This window comes from Prinia subflava, chromosome 5 (genome assembly GCF_021018805.1).
Source record: "Prinia subflava isolate CZ2003 ecotype Zambia chromosome 5, Cam_Psub_1.2, whole genome shotgun sequence".
In the NCBI taxonomy this organism is placed as follows: Eukaryota; Metazoa; Chordata; class Aves; order Passeriformes; family Cisticolidae; genus Prinia; species Prinia subflava.
Genome location: NC_086251.1, coordinates 62,474,437 through 62,498,946, shown reverse-complemented (window position 1 = coordinate 62,498,946; position 24,510 = coordinate 62,474,437). Strand labels below are relative to the sequence as shown.

Sequence of the window (24,510 nt, the reverse complement as noted above, 5' to 3'; positions counted from 1 at the left end):
CACACACTTCTGGGGGAGGAAGAGAGTTTCAATTACCCTTCAATATATGAAAAAAAAGCATTCCCAGCAGGTAAACTCTCCCCAAATAAAACAAGGAAAGCCTCTTCCACTCAGCATGGAAAAAAAAATCGGATCCTTCTGCCTGAACTGCTCCCCACAAAGGGAATTCACTGCCCTGACTAAGCAGGAAAAGGGAAAATGCACAAGAAGCTGATGATCGACTTTGTTGTAAAGTTTGGGGATCCAAAACACCCCAAAACTGATTATTCCATCTCCATGGTGGATGCAGCAGGAATTCCAGTGCTGGATGTCAAGGAAAGCTCTGGGACCAGTGGAAGTTGGAACTTGCAGATATTTGGGGGTGGAAGATGCAGCTCCATCACTTTTGGGGGGAAACAGCAGTTCCTGTCCGAAATTAAAAGGAAATTTCACATTCCCAGGCATTTCTGGTCTTCAAATCCTGATTGTGCATCCATGATGTCATTGGAATGGGTTTACTCCCTTCTAATCCAGGTTTTTATCCCTCCTCGTGTCCCATCCAGGATCCAGGCCAGGCTGCTGAAGAGGTGGGTTGGTAGCACGGTGAGATCCAAGAATTCCGTGATTTTATGTGGGATTCAGGTTGTCCAGAGAAGCTGCCCCTGGATCCCTGGCAGTGCCCAAGGCCAGGTTGGACACTGGGGCTGGAGCAGCCTGGGACAGTGGGAGGTGTCCCTGCCATGGCAGGGGTGGCACTGGGTGGGATTTAAGGCCCCTTCCAACCCAAACTACTCCATAATTCTACAATTCCATGATTTCCCATTCAATGTGCTTTGTGAAAGAAAAAAGGAACTTCTCCAACGCCATCCTTATCCTCCCAGATCAGCCTGAGAAAGAACTGAAAAAAACCTGGAAAAGTTATCCTGCGCTGCACCCTCCTCTGCTTTGGGAACACCCAGATAATTCCTGCAGCCATCCCATCAAACCCAGCCACTCTTCCCAACATCCCAGGACTTCAGCTGCTGCACAATTCGGTATTTGATGTCCAGTTAAAAATCCATCAGGGACATTTCAAGGTTGGATACCCCAGAACTGAATCAGATGGGTTTCAAATTCCAGGGAACTGCCAGTTCCAGCTGCCTTTGATGGCTGATCCAACATTTTCAAATCCATTTTCAGTCCAAAGTGTAAAATAAAATAAAAACCAAGAGTAGGGAATTCATATCTCAATTTGTTCTTCTTATTCATGGCCTGGAGTAAAATACCATTTCCTTTTTGGTGCTTTATTTTGGGAATGTAAAAGAAGATAAAACTACTCCTACAGCCAACATTGGGAAGAGAAATCCTGCTTTTCTTAGCACCTCCTGCACCCCAGAGTAAAATGGGAACAGGCATGGGAATACATTTCCTTTCCCACAAAAACCTGGGATTTTCAGGACACACAGATGATTCTGCCCTGAAAAAAGACATCTGTGGTCTTTGTCAATTGAAATTCTTTATCAAATGTTCCATGGGAGTGAGGGAAAGGAGAATCCAAATGGAAAGAGGAAAGATGGATTTCAGCCCGTGGTTTTAGCTTGGGATCTAAACGATGGAGCGGGATCTCCTGTTCCTCATCATCCTACTCCTCTATCACAGGGAAATTCCCAAATCCTGACTTCCCACTGAGTTCCCAGCACGCCACCAGCAGCAGCCCTGTGGCCAGAGCTCTGCCCTGTGCCTGGGAAATTCATCTCCAATGGGCTCCTAAGGTTCAGCTTGGATTTTCAAGGGAAATCCGGGGGAAAGCAGGGAAGTATTTTAAAGGCAATGGAATGCTTCCTGTTCTCCTCCAGCCTGGTCTGTGGAAGGTGTCCCTGTCCGTGGGGTTGGAATGGGATGAGCTTTAAGGTCCCTTCCAACCAAAACCTCCTGGGATTCCATGGAAATGACCGACAGACGGCCACTCCCAGCAGATCCAGCCCTTCCAAGGAGAGTCCTGCCAAAATCAGCCATGGAGAAGCCTCTTGGATCACCCCTCAGATCCGTGGCTCTCAGGAGACATCCATGGGAAGATGCACGGCAAGGTTTGGATCCTGAGTTCCAGGATCCTGAGTTCCAAGGCACACCAACCTCCACAGGAAAATCTGCCTCAGGGTCTCACCTGACCTGCTCCTCCATCCATCCATCCACAGGAAAAATCCAGAGCTTCCAATGAGAACTTTGGTGATTTGTGTTAAGGGTATCAAACACCTGGGTCCATCCAGACTCAAGAGTTCCAGATCCCACAGCCCACCAGGCTCAGAATTCCCACCATCTTCCAAACCCCACGGTCCATGCAGACTCAGAGCTCCCACTCTCTTCCAAATCCCATGGTCCATCCAGACTTGGAGTTCCAAATTTCTTCCAGACCCTGTGGTCCATCCAGACTCAGAGTTCCCACCACTTTCCAGACCCCACAGTTCACCAGACTCTGCGTTCCCATTGTCATCTAAACCCCACAGACCATCCAGACTTGGAATTCCCACTTTCTTCCAGACACCCCAGTCCATCAGGCTCAGAATTCCCACTGTCTTCCAAACCAGAGTCCGTCCAGATTTGGAGCTTCCACCATCTTCCAAACCCCACAGGCCACCAGGCTCAGAGTTCCCACCATCTTCCAAACCTCCTGGTCCGTCACTGAGCCACTGTTTGCCAAACCTCATGGTCCATCCAGATTTGGAGCTTCCCACTTTCTTCCAAACCCCACGGTCCATCTACACTCAGAACTTCCATTGCTTTCCAAACCCCACGGTCCATCCAGACTTGGAGTTCCCATTGTTTTCCAAACCCCACGGTCCATCCAGACTTGGAGTTCCCATTGCTTTCCAAACCCCACGGTCCATCCAGACTTGGAGTTCCCATTGTTTTCCAAACCCCATGGTCCGTCCAGACTTGGAGTTCCCATTGTTTTCCAAACCCCACGGTCCATCCAGACTTGGAGTTCCCACTTCCAAACACAGCAAGGTGCCACAACCCAAGGTCATGAGTTGGATCGCTGTATGGACCATTCAGTTCAGATTTGGACTCGATGATCCTTGCTGGTTCCTTCCAACCCAGAATATTCCACGATTCCAGGGATGAGCTTTAAGGTCCTTTCTGACCTAAACCATCCTGGGATTCTCTGAAAATGTCCCGACTTGGAGCTCCCACCGTTTTCCGAGCACAGGAACTTAAAGACACCAAAACTGCCAAAAAACCAGGGAGCCAAGAGCATCCTGGGAACGCTCCGGCCCCCGAGCACCACCAGTATGGACCAGTACAACTCCAGCTGACACCAGCTGACCAAGGAAAGCCCTGCCAGGGCCTCAACAAACACACGCACCACGGGGCTGCCTTACCTGGAAAGAGGCTTTATTGAACAGAGCTGGAAAATTATCTCTTCAGTGGAATTACTGAATTTGCACAAACATTTCTCTACAGAATAAAAAAAATCAAGCCTTGTCATTGTTTTACTGCATCTCGTTGTGCTTTTTATACTCATATTTGCAATTATTATACTCATCTTTTGTTTGTTTTCACGTTTGTACTCCAATTATTTGCATATCAGGTTTTGTTTTTAATCCTAGGGTGTCGAGAGAACACAGAATAATAATAATAATTATAATAATTATAATAATAATACTCTTCTTTAGACAAAAGTCTTTTTTTTTTAAATGAAGTTAAAAGCTGAGATAATTTAAGGAAAAAGGTCTTCAAATTTCATAACCAACTAGAAGGGAACTTTACAATGCAGTGGAAAACCGGCACGTGTTCGGGTAGCTCGAACCCATTTTGTACAGCTTTAATTTTTTTTTTCCTTGTAAAAGTGGATTATTTTTAATTTTTTTAAATTTGTTTGTTTGTTTGTTTTGAATTTCGCTACAATAACAAAATAATCTTTCGCCCTCTGCACCGAGCCTGGCTCCGGGGCAGAGGCAGAGCCCCCTCGGGGTGTCCGGAGCTCCGGATGTCGGGAGCCGTCCCAACGGAGGGGGAAGAGTAAGAAAATCCTCCTGTGTTTCACCACGTTCTGCACCAAGTGTGTGTCTGAACCACCTCTGTTCCTCTGGTTGACCCACTGGAGAACCTGAAACGACGACGACGACGACGACAAAGGGGTGCTGCTCCCAGCGGCAGCACCCACGGGAGCTGTTTCGAACGGGAAAGAAGCTGAAAGGCCATGGCTGTCCGGAAGGTCCCACCACACGGATCTCATCCCAAAGGCTTCCCACAGCAGCTTAGGTCCGTCCACCCTTCTCCGGAAGCGGCTCCGTCTCCCTGCCTGCACGCCCAGGCTCCAGAGTTTGTTTAGAAAAGAGTTTGCACAACCCACGTTTTTTTAGCGGTGCAAAGCTTCCGTGTCGAAATCATCGTTATTACATTTATTATAATTTTTTATTTTATTTTATATATATATATTTATATATATATATAGTTCTTTTTTTTGTTTTGTTTTTGTTTTTGTTTTTGTTTTTTTTTGAAATCAGGCTTGTTTCATTGAAGGCACTTGGTTTCCATGGCAATTTATAAAAGACGGTGGTTTGGTTTCTTCACTTCCGTAGAGCTGATGACTCCGGTGGGGAGGGGAGAGGGATCTTCCAGCGGCCGCGAGCAAACTCCCGGTGAAGCCCGTGACAAACGTGAGCCCAGGTGGCACATCCTGGATGGGAATGCATGCAAAAGGAGACAGCACACAGTCACCAAGCAGAGCCGTGAGGAACGGAACGGGAATGTCTGCGAGCGGCTCCCGTTCCGCGTTGTCCTGGAGGGGAGGCGGCAGCCGGAGTAGAAAGGGCCGACATTTGTTTAACTCTACGCTAAAAACCTTCGGGAAGGGAAAATGAACGCCAGCTCTTCACGTACCCTGTTTACAGTGAGGTGTTTCTCTCTCTCTCTGTGTTTGTATTTCCTCTCTCTCGCTCTCCTTCCTCTGTTTTTTTTGGCAGGCCATTCGGTTTCCATGGTAACAAGCAAACGATTCATTTGAAACAAAACCAGCCATGACTTTGTGCTTTGACAAGGGTTTCTAGAGCTCTTCGCCGAGAGTCCAACCAGGTGATGCTGGATTCATCAGTGACCACAAAAGCACCTGAAAGTCTCTTCCTTACTTAGGCCAGGTCTCGGTCTCAAGCTTGGTTCTTAGTGAGTTCCACTCCCGTGATGCCTTTTCAAGTCCCCAGTGCTTTCTTAATCCGTTTATTTATTTAATTTTTTTAATTACTTATTTACGTATTTATTTAACTTTCGAGTCAGTCAGTGGAGGAATCTTTGGTAGCTTGTTTGGAAATGTCCATTTTACAAAGACTCTTTCTTCATGCCAGTGCCTGGTGAATCTTTTGTAGCCTCTGCCAGGATAAGGTCACCTCTGATGACTTAAGACAGACATGAGGATGAGGAATGGGAGGAGTCGTATATGTGCTAACGGCCCAACAGCACCTGATCGTAGATCTGCAAAAAAGGGGAGAAAAAAACAGAATTAAAGAGGTGCCCACTCCCCCTCAGAATTGCTGCAGTGTCCCAAAGTCACCTCCCACCACAAGGGGATGAGGACAACCCTCACCAGTGGGACAGAGCAGGAACTGGGGTGAAAATCCACCCGGCTGTGTAGTCACCTCTGTTTCAATGCACACACAGGTTGGACTCAGGGAATCCCAGCAGTGATTTCCACGGATTTCATGTTGTTTGAGCCCCCTGGACATTGTTTTGATGGTTTTTTTATCTGCCTGAGTATCTCAAACCTAGCCCAGCCTCACCTACCGCTCCAGCATCTCCCCATCGGAGCAAAGCCCTCCCAAGGACAACATTCCGCTCTCGACGTTCCAGCTGAACCAAAGCAGGGATCGTTCTGCTGGGAAAGATCCATTTGGGAAGCAGAAAGAAAGAAAGGCAACTTGTGGGGAGGAGCCACTTACTGTTGGCCGGCTGGTCTGATTTCATACACTCTCCTTCCACAATGGACACGTCATCAATAGCAATGTCCCCTTCGATTCCGGGGCCGCGGATCCCTTCAAAGATGAGCTGGGAAAAAGAGGATCAAGAGGGTGATAAATGAAAAAAATTCAGCAGAGCAGAGGGGGATAAATGAAAAATGTCCAGAAGGTCGGAGGGGGATAAATAAAAAAGGTTCTGTTGTGCTTGGCTCAGCCACAAGGAAAGGCTTGGAAATGTTCTACAGACACTTTTGGGGTGGGAAAACCAATTCAGGGGATTTGGAATGTTCTACAGACACTTCCTGGGCTGGGAAAACCAATTCTGTGGAATTAGAATGTTCTACAGACACTTTTGGGGTGGGAAAACCAATTCACGGGGTTTGGAATGTTCTACAGACACTTTCTGGGGCGGGAAAAGCAATTCCGTAGGATTAGAATGTTCTACAGACACTTCTGGACTGGGAAAACAAATTCAGTGGGTTTGGAATGTTCTACAGACACTTCCTGGGGTGGGAAAAGCAATTCTGTGGAATTAGAATGTTCTACAGACACTTTTGGGGTGGGAAAACAAATTCAGCTGAGTTCTCATCAACATGAGGGTGGACAAGGAGGGGGTTTGAGGTCTGAGGGCTTTTCCTCTTTGGAATGAGCTGGAAATCATCCTGAGCTGTCACCTGGTGTGTCCAGAGCAGCTCCACCACTGGGTGCTGTGGCTGTGTGAAGACAACATCCCTGGAGCAAGGGGCAGGATTCAATGGAATTACAGTTCAATGGAATTTAGGGAGATTGTTTTCCCCAGAAATTCCTGCCACCTGAAGAGGCACAACTTGAGGGATGTGTTGCAGGACTGAGAGTCCACGTACATCCAGACTCCGTGAAAACACACAGGAGCCAGAGAAATTCCATGGAAAACTGAGCTTTCTGGCAAAGAGGAGGATTCAATGGAATAATGCTTTAAAACTGGAGGTGTTTTTCCCAGAAATTCCTGCCACCTAGAGAGGCACAAGCATGGGGAATACGTTGAAGGACTGAGCGTCCACTCAAATTCAGACTCCATTCAGACTCAGGAGCCAGAGAAATTCTATGGAAAACTGAGATTTCTAGCAAAGAGCAGGATTCAACGGAATGAAAGCTCGAGGGAGATTTTTCCTGGAAATTCCTGCCAGCTGAGGCGAGCAGCAGAGGCACAGCTTGAGGAATGTGTTGGAGGATTGAGCTTCCACTGCAGTTCAGATTCCATGAAAACACACAGGAGCCAGAGAAACTCCATGGAAAACTGAGATTTCTGGCTCTTGGAGTGACCCTCCCATCCCACTGGGGACCCTCACCTGCCCCGGGGGGACAGGACAGCATCTGATCCCTGCACCCTTCTCCGGGCCCAAAGCTTGGGAGAAACCTCCCAGGATCAGGCTGCTGCCTCTGCACCCATAACACAAAGTTATCCTTATCTCAAGGGCTCAGGGAGGGAATTCCTTTTGTTTGGATCCCCCAGGAACCTCCAGGGTGGATTTGAACTTCCCACATCTCCTGCTGCGGCAGGAATTGGTGGCAGGGATAGCCCCACTTCTCTCCTGCCCTTTTTAAAACAGAAACCAGCACAAAAAGAAAGGGCTTTTCTTCAAATTAAGAAGAAAATGTGCAAGTATCTAAGTTCAATTGTGGAAGTAAATTCCATGCTGTTTTTCCCAAAATGTGGGTTCTCACCAGGTTTAGAAGCTTGGATTCAATCTAGGAATGGTTTTTCAGAGGAATTGGGATGAGTTTCATCACAGCGAGGGACACAGCAGAGATTTTATTCCAATTTAAGAGCACCTTTAACCTCTGCTGAGTGGATGGCTGGGACTTTAAAGTCCTGTTGATCATTTTCTCTCCAATATTCCTTGCCTGAAACCAAACTGCTGGAAGAGGAAACCGTGCCTGGATCTCGAGAGGAAAACATCTCCTCCCCCAAAACCCAGCCCCTGCTCCTTGGCAGCAGGAGCACCACCAATCAGCGGAGTTGAAAGTCCAATTTTCCCTGACAATGGGAAACGATTTCCAGCCTAAAGGGCTGTGTCCAAACACAACAGGCAGCGTTTAATTAGAAGCTGCATTTGGCAGAGGTTTGGGTGGCCCTCGGAGAGGGGCTGCTCCACGCTCAGAACAAACCACGGCACAGGAGCTGGCAGGGCACGGAGCAGAACCCAGCCTGCAGCTCCCAGGGATGGGCAGCAGGTGCCAGCTGAGCAGAATTCCCTATCAGTATCCTGAAAAAAATTCCTCATTTTGCTCTTGGAAAGGTGTTGTTCAAAATACTGCATCAAACTGAGAATAGGGGGTGCAGGAAAGGTCACTCTGCTCTCAGAATGATCCTAAAAAGCCAATCCTGAGTGTTTTGGGGGGATTCAGCTCCTGCCTCATCCCTGGCAATGTCCAAGGCCAGGCTGGGCAGGGCTTGGAGCAGCCTGGGATATGGAATTTATCCCTGCCCATGGCAGGGCTGGAATGAGTCAATTTTTAATCCCTCCCATCCCAAACCAGCCCGGGATTCTCTGGGTTTTCCCCAGGATTTCAGGCAGGTTTTTATCCTCCCCTGTGTGTCCCCCTCGCCCTTCTCCCTTTCCCTGCTGGGCACTCGGGGTGTCCCAGGACAATCCCACAAGTGTGGGGTGCAGGAGGGGTTCAGGGTGTCCTTAACACCCCAAAAGGGGGAGCTGAGAGGTCTCAGCTGGGTGCACATCGGCCTGGAAAGGGGTTAAAATGCTGCTGGAGGCTGGGACAAACTGGGACAGACTGGGACAAACTGGTCTCCTGATGTCCCCCTGACAGGGACACCTCCAGCCTGGAAACTGGGAATGTTCCCGTTTGGATGGGTGAGTGGAAGCACCGAGATAATCCAAACACGGAGAGAAATCCTAAAGGAGCTCCACGAGAGTTTTGGGATTTGGGAACCCTGCAGGGCCTGGGCATTCCCAGGTTTGGAACATTTTGATATTGGAATTCTTTGGACACAAAGTCACCAAAGCTGGGTGGGCTGAGCCCCATCTGGAGCTCAGACAGCCAGGGGGTGACACTGACCCAACAGGACCTGCTGATCCCAATCCTTTGTGATAAACCCTGGAATTTTTATTTGGATACTGCAATATTTAGGTCCTAAATTAGCAATAAATCCAATCCAAATAATCCAGACCATCTCTCTGTCCTACTGCTCAAACTTGAACTAAAATTGACATTTCCTGCATGACAGAACCAACGTGTACCTCTCTTTTTGGGGCTCTCTATTCTTGGAGGGTTCATTCTTTAAAAATACAGAATATCTGCATATATGAGCTAGATTCGTGCAATTTTTTGAGATTTAAAGCACTGCAGTCCTCCCAGGTCCTCATGACAACAGCTTTGTTCTATATCATGGGGACTGACAAGGTATAAAATCTTTTAGCCCTGTAAATTACCCTATAAAAAGTTTTAATTTCCATGTCACTGCAGTGTTTTACTGCAAAGATTCACTTCCATCCTCTATCCTTAAATTTAACTGGGAGCTTTATATTCCTTCCTACTCACACTCCTCAATGGAAAATAAAATTGGCTTTGATGCAAGAGGTGGTAAAAAAAAAGTAATTTAAGGCTCCAAGAGCTCTGACATTTATTTGTTATGTTTGGTCAGAGCTTTACATTTGTTTTATGCTGAAACCTTTCAACACAACAGTGTAAAAGGTGAGAAACAGCCAAGGGGAGGAGCTTCCCTTCGGAATTCCCTCCTCCACTCCTCTGGATTGCTGCTGCCAAATCCTTTGCATTTCCCTGCCCAAGGGTCTGGTTCTTCCCTGATTTTTAAAGCCCTTCCCAGGTCTCCAAAACCCCCTTGGAACCCTCAAATCCATCTCTTCCTTCCCTTTCCCAGTTCATTTATTTTGTTCAAATATTGAATCACTTCTCTCTCCTTCGCTCTTCAGAATTCTTGGATTTATCCCGACTTCCCCAATGAAAAACTCAAAACTCACTCTGTTCTTTCTGTTCCTGGCCTGGGCTCTGAACATTCCTGAACTCTGAGATTCCTCTTCTCCCCATTCCTGACACTTTGTTCCCATCAAACATCCCAGATTCCCGCCTGGAACACCTCCCACTGTCCCAGGCTGCTCCAACCTGGCCTTGGGCACTGCCAGGGATCCAGGGGCAGCCACAACTGCTCTGGAAATTCCAGCCCAGCCAGGAATTCCCAATTCCCAATCTCCCATCCAGCCCTGCCCTCTGGCAGTGGGAGCCATTCCCTGTGTCCTGTCCCTCCAGCCCTTGTCCCCAGCCCCTCTCCAGCTCTCCTGGAGCCCCTTTAGGCCCTGCAGAGGCTCTGAGCTCTCCCTGAATCCTTCCCTTTTCCAGGTGAACATTCCCAGCTCTCTCATGTCCCACTGTACTTCACACGTCCCTCTCCCTCAATTTTCCTTGAAATCCCATCCTTGGAATTGCTCTGCAATCCCATGGACTGAAGCATTTCTCTCCTGTCAATGCCTCTCATGCGTGGAAAGAAAAACAAAGGGCCTGGCTCAGGAATTCCCTGAAAATAAAGGAAGTGAAACCCAACGTGGATTGTTAGAAGAGCAGTTTGGGTTTGCACTGAAGGAATCTGCCAAGGCCAGGTTGGACACTGGGGCCTGGGATAGGAGGAGGTGTCCCTGCCATGGCAGGAGTGGGATGGGATGGGATGGGATGGGATGGGATGGGATGGGATGGGATGGGATGGGATGGGATGGGATGGGATGGGATGGGATGGGATGGGATTAAATGGGATGATATTTTATGGGATGGTATTTTACGAGATGGTATTTTATGGGATGGGATTCAAGGTCACTTCAATCCCAAACCAGTCTGTGACTTTTCCCAAAAATACTTTTCCTCCCCTTGGAGCCCTGGGGGTGCCAGAGAGGGCTCAGAGCAGAGCCCTGCACTCCGGGCACGGCTTGTGCCTCCCACATTCCATGAGGACGTTCCCAGCCTCAGCCACAGCAGGACCTGCTGGCAGCAGCTGCTTTTTCGGGAGTGTTGCAGCTCCAAGCAGCTCCTGGCGTGCCTGGGAACTGCCCCAAGGGTCCATCAGCACCTCCCTGTCAAGCCCAGCAGGAGATGTGTGAAAAACCTGTCACACGTGTCACAAACCCTGTGTCTCATGCTCCCTGCAGGCTCTCCCGGGTCATTCCTTTTCCCGCAGAAAATCCACCCATTTCCAAAAACCTCTAACACAGGGGCCCTAAGTCATTTCTCCCAGCGAATAATTTCATATTCCACCTGCCAATCTGAAATCAAAACCCGCTGGAATCGCTCCCAGCATCTTTGGGAAGCTGGAAAGTTTTGAGTTCGGGCATTATTAAGCTCCGTGGTGCTCAGGGAAAGCAATTACCTGTCCACGAGCAGCTCCCAGAGCTGGGAAATCCCAAAGGAAAGGCTCAGCATTCCCAGCCTCCCTCCCAGCCCTAAATCCCTGGTTCCCGAAGGTGCCAGCCTTACCTGGAATGAGGTGGGGGGGTTGATGTTGACCCGGGCTTGGTTCCAGTGCTGTCCCTTGTTCCCACTGGAAGACCACAGGGGGTTTTCGATGGCAGTCTGGCCCTTGAGGCGCAGGTAAACGTTCAAACTTCCTGAAAACAGGAGCAGAGCTGCAGCTGGGAGGGCCCTGCCTGGAACCCTCCTCACCCGCTTCCCGTGGTCTGAGGTGTGGGGAGGTTTCCTGGCATAAAATCAAAACCTTTCCAATTCAGGGATGCTGGGAAGTGGTGATGGGAACTCCCAGCAGAGGGGAACTGAGCACCCGTCCTGCAGCTCAGGGAAGGTGTGGGAATTCCCGGGAAAACAGGCAAAAAGGGATTCTCTGGGGTTTAGGGCAAGAAATTGGGATTAAACCTCCTTATCCAGGGCAAAACCAGCAATCTGGGTGTTTTGAGCTGGATTTTAAAACTGCCCAGGTTTGCTCTGCCTGTTCTTGAACTCCTGGAGCTCCCCAGAGCCCGGCAGATCCATCTCAGGGAGAGAGGTGATGCCCTTGGGAATATTTCTGTAGGACAACAACTTCCTCTGATTTAAATAACCCCCAAAATCCCTCCCTGTGCAGGAGAACCCCCAGAGCAGCACCTTTGCCCACCAGTAACCAACTGCTGCCAGCACAGACATTTGTGACACCAGGGTCACCTGCAGGCATGACCAGAACCAGATTCTCTTGGTGCACCAAAAAAATGTAACAAATGTCATTTATCTGTGTCCCTTAATTCACAAGATTTGGGGGTTTTTGATCCTCTTTGCCACCGTGGTTGCCTGCAGGTGTTTGGGGCTCTTTGTTCTCTGTAAACTCAGTGAACTTCTCTTGATCTGAGACATCTAGACAGCCAAATTCCCACAGGATTGTTTTTTGGGATGCCTGGAGCAGCAGATCCCAAACAAATTCCACGGAAAGCTCCCAGATCTGAGGCAGCTGCACCTGCTCAGGAACAGTTCTTATTTCCAGCAAAAGTCAAACTTGGAGCCTTGGAAAACACCAGGCTGGAGATTTAATGGAGCAGGAAATATTCCCACGATGGCCTTTTCACCAGGGTGAGAGAATGGGGCCGGAATGGGATCATCCATCTTCCCTGAAGGAGCTGGGAAGGGAGAGCTGGGAGCTTGGAGCAGCCTGGGACAGTGGGAGGTGTCCCTGCCTGTGGAATGGGTGGAATGAGATGGGATTTAAGATCCTTCCACCCCAAACCATCCCAGGATTCTGTGGTGTTTGGAGCTCAGTTAGCAGCTCCCACCCTGCCCTGGTGGATAAATAAATCCACGGGCTGGGAATGTTTGAGCCCAGAGCTGCCCTGGGTGGCAGGACTCATTCCCAAAGGGGGATTGGAAGCTCCTCTCCCCACTGGCAGCAAATCCCAAAGCCACGGTGACGAGTCCAGGCTTGGGACAGCTGGGGATGAAACAGTTAATCCATCCCAGCAATGGGATTGGGAATTATCCATGGGGGGATTAACCCTTAATGAAATGTAATTCCAAAAAAATCTATCACCAATTCAATATTTCCCACAGAATCGCCGGAGCTGGAGGCGCCTCTGGAGCTCATCCCCTCCAAAGCACGGCTTAATTAAGCCAGGTGCTTAGACCAGAGACAGCTGGACTTTGGAATCTCCAAGGACAGGGATTCCCAACCTTCCTGAGACACTCGTGCCACTGTTTGACTCCTTCCAGCTAAAAAATAATGTGGATTTACGTTTCAGTGGAATTGTCTGTTTCAATTTATTCCCATTGTCGCTTTTCCTGTCCCTGAGCATCCCGGAGCTCCTTCACACTCCTCCTTCAGGAATTTATCCAATGGATAAAACCCTCCCGAGCCTTTCCAAGACCAGACTAGGTGGGGTTTGGAGCACCCTGGGATAGGGGAAGGTGTCCCTGCCCATGGAAGCAGCTGGAACAGGATGAATTTAAGGTCCCTTCCCACCAAAACCAGTCTGGGATTCTGGGATTCCACCAAAGAAGAGAATTTGGAACATTAGCTAAAATGATAGGAACTGTTTATTTTTAAAAAATAAAGGATCAAAGTGATATCGAGCAATCTGGAATTTTGGGAATTCACGCTCACATTTCCAGGAATAAATGCAGTGGGACTGTGCTCACGGATCACCACTGGGGTGGATCCTTCCTTGCCTTGGCAATTCAAGGATTTCCACAGGGAAGGGGGGGATCCCAGAAAAAAACCCAAAACCTAAGGACAGACACTTGCTGAAGAGGAAATCCAGGGAAAAACCCCAAATCCCTCTGTTTTTGGACAAACCTCAGTGCCTGTTTTCTTTACGTTATCCCAAATAACTTTACACTCCAAATATTTACCAGGAATTCCAGAAACACTCTTTAACCCTTTAGAATTTGTAATTTTTTCTTCATAACACACCATAAATAAACGACCAGAACACGACCAGCTATTGCAATTTCTATATTTTCTCTCAGCACGGAGTGGCTGAATCTTTTCCTTCCAATAAAAAAAACCCAGCACAGAGCCAGGAGAGCTCCAAGCTGGAGCTGCATCCACCTTCCTGCAGCACGGAGACAACGGGGAAAAAAACCTGAGTGCACTTGTCTGTTCCTCTTAAAATCTGAGCTCTGCCTGGGGACAGGGGGCTCGGACAAAGCAGGCACCAGAACTCTCTGGGAGGACGAGTTTGCCCTTGAAACAGAGATAAAAATACATCAAACCAGGTCACTTTGACACTGGAAAAGCTCTTGGCACACTGGGAGCACCAAGGAACCTGCAAAGGGCTTCCAAAAATTGGATTTTTGGCGTTTGGGCTTTTATATTTTCCCACCTTTTTCTATTTTTTTTTTTAATACCCTAAAAAGGAATTAAGCCTGAGTGTTGAGAGAGCCAGGACTAAAAATAGACTGGCAGATAGCCTTTGAAAATCCATATTCCTGCAGTGTGTGAGCAGATTCTCCGTGACTTTTCCAAAGGAAATACCTGAGGAATGCTGCTGCTCCCTGCCTGATCCTGAATTTAGCCAGAAATGCCCAAAGCCCTCACAGATACTCCTTGAAAATCCATATTCCTGCAGTGTGTGAGCAATTTTTCCATGACTTTTCCACAGGAAACAGCTGAGGAATGCTGCTGCTCCCTGCCTGATCCTGAATCCATCAGGAATGCCAAAACCCCTCACAGATACTGCCTGAAAATCCATATTCCTGAAGTGTTTGAGCAAATTTTCCACGACTTTTCCACAAGAAACACCTAAGGAATGCTGGTGCACCCTGCCTGATCCTGAATTTAGTCAGGAATGCCTAAAACACTCACATATATCCTTTGAAAATTCATATTCCTGCAGCTTTTGAGCAATTTTTCCATGACTTTTCCATGGGAAACACCTAAGGAACGCTGGTGCTCCCTGCCTGATCCTGAATTTAGCCAGAAATGCCTAAAGCACTCACAGATATCCTTTGAAAATTCATATTCCTGCAGCTTTTGAGCAATTTTTCCATGACTTTTCCACAAGAAACAGCTGAGGAATGCTGCTGCTCCCTGCCTAATCCTCATTCTACTGGGGAATGCCTAAAACATCCTGTCACGATCAGGAAAAATCCTTGTTAAAATCAACTTTTCCCTTTCCAGGCCCTAAAATTCCCATTGGAATCAATGGGATTACCATGTCCAAAATCTCACGGAGGCAGGAAACCCCTCCCATCTGTAAGAGGAAAATCCCTCCTTCCTACAGATTCCTGATCACTGGAAAAGGGAATGTTGCCACAATTTGGATGCTCTTGGAGGAGCCGGCGCTCTTCCCACGCTTTTCCTTCCAACCAGAGGGGTTTTTCCCACTGTTTTTCCCAAAGGGATTGGCTTTCTCTCACCTATGTGCTGTCCATACATGTGATAGTAGAAGCTGAAGCAGTAGGCCGTGTTGGTGGCTCCGTAGGGATTTTTGGGAGCCACGCTGAAAACGGGGCTGACGAGTCGGGCCTTCTCCCCCTCCAGCCTGGGCCGGGACGTCTCGATGTACATGTAAAAACCTGGGAAAAGCCAAAGGGAAGGCATTGGGATGAGGTTCTTAACGCCTGAGTACATGTGAAAATCTGGAAAAATACAAAGGGAAATCCTTAGGTTGAGGCCCTCCACACCTGTGTACCTGTAAAAACCTGGAAAAATCCAAAGGGAAGTCACAGGAATGAGGCTCCCAACACCTGAGTACATGTGAAAACTTAGAAAAACCCAAAGGGAAATCATTGGGATGAAGCCTTCAACTGTGTACATGTGAAAACCTGGAAAAATCCAAGTGGAAATCCTTAGGCTGAGGGCCTCAACACCTGAGTACAAGTGAAAACTTGGAAAAATCCAAAGGGAAATTGTTGGGATGAGGTCCTGAACACCTGAGTACACGTGAAAACGTGGAAAAATCCAAAGGGAAATCATTGAGATGAGGCCTTCAACTGTGTACATGGAAAAAACTGGAAAAATCCAAAGGGAAATCATTGGGATGAGGCCTTCAACACCTTAGTACACTGAAAACCTGGAAAAATCCAAGTGGAAATCCTTAGGATGAGGCCTTCAACACCTGAGTACATGTGGAAACTTGGGAAAATCCAAAGGGAAATCATTGGGATGAGGCCTTCAACACCTGAGTATGCTGAAAACCTGGAAAAATACAAAGGGAAATCCTTAGGTTGAGGCCCTCCACACCTGTGTACCTGTAAAAACCTGGAAAAATCCAAAGGGAAGTCACAGGAATGAGGCTCCCAACACCTGAGTACATGTGAAAACTTAGAAAAACCCAAAGGGAAATCATTGGGATGAGGCCTTCAACTGTGTACATGTGAAAACCTGGAAAAATCCAAGTGGAAATCTTTAGGCTGAGGGCCTCAACACCTGAGTACAAGTGAAAACTTGGAAAAATCCAAAGGGAAATGGTTGGGATGAGGCCCTGAACACCTGAGTACACGTGAAAACGTGGAAAAATCCAAAGGGAAATCATTGAGATGAGGCCTTCAACTGTGTACATGGAAAAAACTGGAAAAATCCAAAGGGAAATCATTGGGATGAGACCTTCAACACCTGAGTATGCTGAAAACCTGGAAAAATACAAAGGGAAATCCTTAGGTTGAGGCCCTCCACACCTGTGTACCTGTAAAAAACTGGAAAAATCCAAAGGGAAATCATTGGGATGAGGCCTTCAGCACCTTAGTACACTGAAAACCTGGAAAAATCCAAGTGGAAATCCTTAGGATGAGGCCTTCAACACCTGAGTACATGTGGAAACTTGGGAAAATCCAAAGGGAAATCATTGGGATGAGGCCTTCAACACCTGAGTATGCTGAAAACCTGGAAAAATACAAAGGGAAATCCTTAGGTTGAGGCCCTCCACACCTGTGTACCTGTAAAAACCTGGAAAAATCCAAAGGGAAGTCACTGGGATGAGGCCTTCAACTGTGTACATGTGAAAATCTGGAAAAATCCAAGTGGAAATCTTTAGGCTGAGGGCCTCAACACCTGAGTACAAGTGAAAACTTGGAAAAATCCAAAGGGAAATTGTTGGGATGAGGCCTGAACACCTGAGTACACGTGAAAACGTGGAAAAATCCAAAGGGAAATCATTGAGATGAGGCCTTCAACTGTGTACATGGAAAAAACTGGAAAAATCCAAAGGGAAATCATTGGGATGAGGCCTTCAACACCTTAGTACACTGAAAACCTGGAAAAATCCAAGTGGAAATCCTTAGGATGAGGCCTTCAACACCTGAGTACATGTGGAAACTTGGGAAAATCCAAAGGGAAATCATTGGGATGAGGCCTTCAACACCTGAGTATGCTGAAAACCTGGAAAAATACAAAGGGAAATCCTTAGGTTGAGGCCCTCCACACCTGTGTACCTGTAAAAACCTGGAAAAATCCAAAGGGAAGTCATTGGGATGAGGTTCTTAACACCTGGGACATCTTGATGTACATGGAAAAAACTGGAAAAGTCCAAAGGGAAATCCTTAGGATGAAGCCCTGAACATCTGAGTACAAGTGAAAACCTGGAAAAATCCAAGTGGAAATCCTTAGGATGAGGCCTTCAACACCTGAGTACATGTGGAAACTTGGGAAAATCCAAAGGGAAATCATTGGGATGAGCCTTCAGCACCAAACACAGATGGAAATCCTTGGGATGAGGCCCTCAACACCCAGGATACCTCAATGTACATGGAAAAACCTGGAAAAATCCACAGGGAAATCATAGGGATCAGGTTCTTAACACCCAGGACATCTCGATGTACATGGAAAAAAATGGAAAAATCCAAAGGGACACCCTTAGGACAAAGCCTTCAGCACCCAACATGGATGGAAATCCTTAGGATGAAGCCCTCAACACCTGGAATGCCTCAATGTATATGTGAAAACCTGGAAAAATCCAAAGGGAAATCATTGGGATGAGCCTTCAGCACCAAACACAGATGGAAATCCTTGGGATGAGGCCCTCAACACCCAGGATACCTCAATGTACATGGAAAAACCTGGAAAAATCCACAGGGAATCATAGGGATGAGGTTCTTAACACCCAGGACATCTCGATATACATGGAAAAAACCTGGAAAAATCCAAAGAGACATCCTTAGGATGAGGCCTTCAGCACCCAACATGGATGGAAATCCTTAGGATGAAGCCCTCAACACCTGGAATGCCTCAATGTATATGTGAAAACCTGGAAAAATCCAAAGGGAAATCATTGGGATGAGCCTTCAGCACCAAACACAGATGGAAATCCTTAGCATGAGGCCTTCAGCATTCAGGATGTCTCAATGTACATGGAAAAACCTGGAAAACTCCAAAGAGAAATCCTCAGGATGAGGCCCTCAACACCTGGGGTGTCTTGATGTGAAAGCTTAGAAAAATCCAAAGGGAAATCCTTGGGATGAGGCTCTCAGCACCCAACACAGATAAATGCAGGAACACCTTGGAATTATCAAGCATCCTGATAATTTTTTACATCCATCTCCCACCATGTCATTTCTGGGACTCATTTTTTCCTACATGAAGCCCCTGTGTTTCCAAAGCTGCTCCAAAGCCATGTTTTCCATGAAAATTAAAATCCAGGAAGCAGGTCAGTGCTGGAAAACACCTCCAAACTGATGAACCTTTGCACAAAACCTGAGGGGGTTCAGCCTTCAGTCCTGAGGGGGGATTTGTCCCTGGAAACGTGAGTTGTAAAATAAAGGGAAAATATCATGATGGAAACCTTTCAAGGAGTATTTTCAACTTGCCATGTCAATCCCAAAGTGGACGATATCCATTTATTCCGTTCCTGGAAGTGCCAACCACTGAGATATTACTGAATTAACCCAAGCAAATGAACGTGGTGCAGGATGAATTTTTCCCTTTCGGAAGGGCACACAATAAAATAGCAGGAATTACTGCAGGACTTTTCAAATGCAAATCCACACTGCAGTCAGGAGCACACGTTAATGGGGCAGCAGATTGAAAATTGCACGTTTGAACAATAACCAGAGCAAAAATGGGGCAAAAACCACCTCGTCGTGACAGGCTGAGAGAGCCCAAGGGAGAATTTAAACGACATCAAGCAGGGGAGTATTTTAAGATGAGCCAGATTTCCCCACTTGAGTTTAGCGTGAAGGGAATCGCTTTGAAAATGGCCCAATAAAAATGAGGTGAGGTGGGAATGGCACCATCAGGGGTTGTGTTCTGGGACCTGTCACTCCTCAGCAGCAGTAATTCCTTACAGAAGTCCTTGAAGGATCTTGGTGTGAAGTTTGAGCCCCTTCCAGGGCCTAAAGGAGCTCCAGGAGAGCTGGAGAGGGACTGGGGACAAGGGAGGGAGGGACAGGACAAGGAGAAAGGTGAAGGAGGGTAAATTTAGATGGGATATTGGGAACTGGGAACTCCTGGCTGGGCTGGAATTCCCAGATTTGCTGTGGCTGTCCCTGGATCCCTGGCAGTGTCCAAGGCCAGGTTGGACACTGGGGCTGGAGCAGCCTGGGACAGTGGGAGGTGTCCCTGCCATGGCAGGGGTGGGAATGGGTGGGATTTAAGGTCCCTCCCAACCCAAACCAGTCTGGGATTCTGGGATCTTCTCCGTTTAAACTCCAGGACCGGGGTGAGAAGGGGCCTGAGATGTCCCAGCCTTGTGTGGCACAGGTCAGGGGCAGCAGTGGGGCCGTCCAGGGACATGGGCTTGATCCGATGTTTCCCACACCTCCCCACAGATGAACTCCAGTTTTCTGGGAATGGCTTCCCCCCACCAGAGGGAAGGGAGGGATGGGATATTGGGAAGGAATTCCTGGCTGGGCTGGAATTGCCAGAGCAGCTGTGGCTGCCCCTGGATCCCTGGCAGTGCCCAAGGCCAGGTTGGATGGAATTGGAGCAGCCTGGCACAGCGGGAGCTGCCCATGGCAGAAGAGGGACCAGATGAACTCCAATCCTTTCCTATCCCAATCCGCCATGGATTCCATGACCAGGGAATGTCTGAGCTCCCTGTCCTGGGCCGTTCCCCCCTCCCAGGCCCTCCCTGCTGTCTCACCCTCCTTGGAGCCGGTGCGGTCAGCGTTGGGGCCCGTGTTGGGCGTGTACTTGGTGTCCCTCGTGGCAGTGCTCTGCTTCGTCCAGTCAAAGTTGTCGGTGTCGTCTTGAGTGAAAAGGCAAATGTTCCCATCCTCGAAGCCGCAGTGGAACTCTCCTGCCAGAACAAACAACAGGAATTCAGAGGCCAAGGTTTTCCCAGCCAATCCCTGTTTTTCAAATTTCTTGTCAATTATGCACTGTTTTCTGTAGCAGCAATCTCAACAAAAAAAAATCAAATCAGGGTCATCAATTTGTGCTGGTGAAATTGAAATGATATTTAAATCTTTTTGTAGAGCTCCCCCTCACATATTCAGGTTCATACAGTGTTTTTTAGAGGTATTGTCTCTTTTTAGATTTCAAAAAAGCTGCGGAGAACAGAAACATTCCCATAAAACATGAAATATTGAGGGCAGAAATGTGGGAAGTGGGTTCAGGAGTAAGAGACAGCAGCTTTTCAAATTGTAAACATTATCTCCAAGTGGCATCTCCTAAATTATCCTTCCTTCAATAGGGATGGGAGAGGAAGAAATGGCTAAAATGAGGCACAGGAGCTTTGGGACAGACATGAAGGAAACCTCTAAAAACCAGGACATTGCAGCACATGGAGGGATATCAGGAAGAGAACTGAGTCCCCAGCACTGGATTGTTGTAACAAATTCCTGGGAGGAATATCTGAATCCATATGGGAAGGAGAGGTGGCTGCATCATGTCCTGGACATCACTCCTGGATTTTCACTGGGATTTCTGTGATGTATTTGAGGGAAGTGGTGAACATGTAGGATAAAAAGGATAAAAGGATAAAAATTGCCAAGAACCCCAAGGAGGATTCCTGGGATCCTCTCCTGCATGGAACTGTGAGAGCCCAGGGGTCTGCCCTGGTGGGTCACGATGGGATGAGAAATTCCTGCTGGAATTTCAGAACCCAAACCAGGCCCAGCTTGGAGGTTCAGTTCTCACTCAGAGCACAACAAGGCCCCGTGGAGTCAAACGTGCAAAAGCTGAATTTCACGGCATGAACAATTCCTGCTGAGTTTACTCTTCCTGCAAAGCCCATTGATTTATCTGAGAAAAGAAGGAAATCTCCCTCCTCCGGGGAGGAGGCAGCTGCCTGCACACGGTGTCAGCCTGCAGGGGTGCAATTGATATTCACTGCTAGGAGAAACTCAAACCCTCGGTGCCGGGGGATTGTTCATCCCTGTTCAACTGAGACGGTGGATAAATGTTTGCAGGTTTGGGGTTTTGGGGAGCTCTAAATCCACTTAAGCCACTGGAGCTTCCCTGTTAATCAGTGAGGAGAGAGGGACCTGGAGCTCAGTGCTGCAACACTCAGGTGATGCTGCAGGCTCAGAAATAAGCTGGGAAAATTCCCTTCAAATCACAGGATGCACTCGGAGCGACTTCCAAATATCCCTGGTTCTCCTCCCGCCTTTCCAAAGAACAACACAAGGCCACAGGGGGCAGGGGGGGTCAGGGAGGAGGTGGGAAGGGATCTGCTCAGCCCTGGAGGGCTGTGCCTGGCTCTGGGATCACAGGGCAGGAGGGACCCGGAGCTCCTGGAGCTGGCCCAGAGGAGGGATGTGAGGATGAGGAAGGGCTGGAGCATCCCCGTGCCCAGGAGAGGCTGAGGGAGCTGGGGCTGCTCAGCCTGGAGAGGAGCCCCAGGGAGAGGGGCCTCAGCCCTGGGTGTCCCTGGGTGTCCCTGGGTGTCCCTGGCTGTCCCTGGGTGTCCCTGACCCCTGTCCCAGCCTGACCCATCCTGGGATTCTGTGCCCCTCCAGGACACCAGTGTAAAACACAATCGTATAAACCAAAGTTACCATTGGAATGGAGCTTCCAGGAACTTCCTTGGCTGTCAGCACCTTGGGCAGTTTGATTTGTATTCCCAGGAAATCCATCAGTTCCTCCAGGAGAATCCACTCCCCACAGCACAGTTCCTTCACTGCCTGACCCCACCGAGGTGTGGGGTTGTCCCTGGTCCCCTCAGCATGGAGGGAGCTGCTCTGGGAGCAGGGAGGGAATTCCTGGCTGGGCTGGAATTGCCAGAGCAGCTGTGGCTGCCCCTGGATCCCTGGCAGTGCCCAAGGCCAGGTTGGACACTGGGGCTGGAGCAGCCTGGGACAGTGGGAGGTGTCCCTGCCATGGCAGGGGTGGGATTCAGCTCCCACCAACCCAAACCTGTCCCTGATCCTTTGGTGCCTCCACGATTGCCCCAAACCCCTCAGGAGAAGTCGACTGATCAACAACTCCCTCTTCATCCCAAGGCTGGGAAGGGAATTCCAAGACCCTGCCAAGACCCTTGGAATATTCCAGGACTCAAGGAAAGATCTCTGAACAAAGTGCCAGCTGTGCCTCTCACCTCCAAGAATCCTTTTTACACCACCTGAGCTCCAAATTCTCTTGGTTTACCCCACACTTGGTGGATTTTGCATCCACCTCCACTTTTGCATCTTCCAGCAGCACAGAGGTTGCTGCTTCTACACAGAGGGATGAAATTAAAAGGCAAAATTTAAGGGAAGGAGAAAAGTTTTGGTTCCCAGATCCAATCCTGGAGCAAAGCGAACAGAATAAAGGATTTTCAGCCATTCAGCACTTTCTGCACTGCCCCTCCAGTGCCTCAAAAACTTCATCAACTTCTGGTGCCCTCAGAGCTTCATTAAGAAATTCCACATTAGCAGAACAAAAGATTTTTTTCCTCAGGTGAAGGAAAAAAATTAAAATAAATATTCAGGTCAGATGGGAGAAAAAAAAAGACTCAGTTTGCCATTTATTTAATAGTCAAACATTGATTTCACGTGGAATACCTTGGAAAAGGTTAGTGCCAAATGTTCTTGGCACTGAGCACTCCTGGAGAAATGACAGAAGCAGAAAAATGGGGAAAGCTCCTCAGGCTTTGCTCCATACTTTTGCAGAAGCCTTTAAATAGGTCTGGGTGGTCTGGAACTGTTAATTAATGAGCAGGAGGGCAGCAGGAACAGGCAGCCCTTCCACAGGTGCTCCAGCCATGGCCCTAACGATGGTGCTAATTAACATTAATGAGAGTGGTGGGTTTTGTCAGGGCACGTGGCAGCTCTGGAAGTGGATTCAGGTCATTAATAATCTCCTTGCCAATTAGGCAAAAGCTGAGGCTGTTCTGGAGGTGAAGCCCCTCACTGCAGCGTGGATTTGTGTCGTCTTCTCCCATAAAATCCAAGTTGGATTTGACTCCTGAGCATCTCCTCTCTTCCAGTATTCAGGGGTGACCTCTAATTGTACAAATTGGTCTAACATCCTTCTGGGTTAAATTAAATTGTTTCTGTTTGGTGGGAAAAATATGAAGTGGGGATGTGAGGCTCCAGCTCAGAGTTGGAGTCTTTTGATGTTTCTTGCTTGGGTACGGCAGGGATGGCATCCAAGGGCAGCATTTAGGGAATGGGATCATTCCAGAAGAGAAGCAGGAAGAGCACGACTTCACTTTCCAGCCAGGAATCTTGTCCTGGTTGGATCCAGCTCCTCCTCTTTGTTAACACAGCGTAAATAAAACCAGAAATCGGCCCGACAGCTTCAGGAACAGCAAGGAGGCACAGAAAAGGGAGCTGGGAAGGGGCTGGAGAATTCCTGAGGGAGCTGGGAAGGGGCTGGAGAATTCCTGAGGGAGCTGGGAAGGGGCTGGAGAATTCCTGAGGGAGCTGGGAAGGGGCTGGAGAATTCCTGAGGGAGCTGGGAAGGGGCTGGAGAATTCCTGAGGGAGCTGGGAAGGGGCTGGAGAATTCCTGAGGGAGCTGGGAAGGGGCTGGAGAATTCCTGAGGGAGCTGGGAAGGGGCTGAGCCTGGAGCAAAGGAGGCTCAGGGGGACCCTGTGGCTCTGCACAGTCCCTGCCAGGAGGGGACAGCCGGGGGGGTCGGGCTCTGCTCCAGGAACAGGGACAGGAGGAGAGGGAACGGCCTCAGGCTGGGCCAGGGGAGGCTTAAATTGGATATCAGGGAAATTTTCTTCATGGAAAGGGTGGCCAGACTCTGGAACTGCTCAGGGAGGTTTGGAGTCCCCATCCCTGAGGGATTTCAAGCTGTGTGGAGGCGGCACTTGGGGCCATGGGGCAGGGGTGGCCTTGGGGAATGGAGATGGGAATGCAGACCGGGATCTCTTTCCTACCAAGGGATTCCACTCCAAAAATCTTCAGGGAAAACAAGCAAAGCAGAATTCTACCATGGCTCTGACCACCTGACAGGAGTGACCCTGGGGACCCTGCAGCTTTGCTGGGAAAACTTTCCATCCCTCCCTTGAGCTGACACACTCCTCATTCCCATTTGGTGCCACCCACATTCCACCACGATTCTTCTGGAAAATGAGTTTGAGATCTTAAAATCCTACAGGAGGGTGAAGCACTGGGGATTGTATTTTTTCTTCCCATCACAGCCTAGATTTAATATATTAATTAGCAGGAGTTCCATTCCCTGCTCGTTAGACTCCATGGGAGAGGTCCCTGCAGCTCCCGGGAGCTTTCAGCTAAGCCCTGCTTAATTATTGACGTGTTGGACAAGATCTTTCTGCAAATAAGTTTAAAATTTACACAGAGGCTTAAAGTTGAG

General features: G+C 48.5%; 1 protein-coding gene across 1 annotated transcript in view; it reads right to left on the bottom strand.

Annotated features, from left to right (window-relative positions):
• Nucleotides 1-3,520: 3,520 nt before the first annotated feature.
• The window catches only part of MDGA2 (MAM domain containing glycosylphosphatidylinositol anchor 2), a 216,659-nt gene continuing 195,669 nt past the window's right edge, over nt 3,521-24,510 (bottom strand). The window contains exons 14-18 of the mRNA XM_063399182.1: nt 19,904-20,059; nt 15,246-15,404; nt 11,388-11,518; nt 5,892-5,997; nt 3,521-5,427 (exon numbers count right to left, since the gene is read on the bottom strand). Of these exons, the coding sequence (XP_063255252.1) occupies nt 5,339-5,427; nt 5,892-5,997; nt 11,388-11,518; nt 15,246-15,404; nt 19,904-20,059 (641 nt within the window). The 3' untranslated portion in view covers nt 3,521-5,338. The remainder of the gene's footprint in view (nt 5,428-5,891; nt 5,998-11,387; nt 11,519-15,245; nt 15,405-19,903; nt 20,060-24,510) is intronic.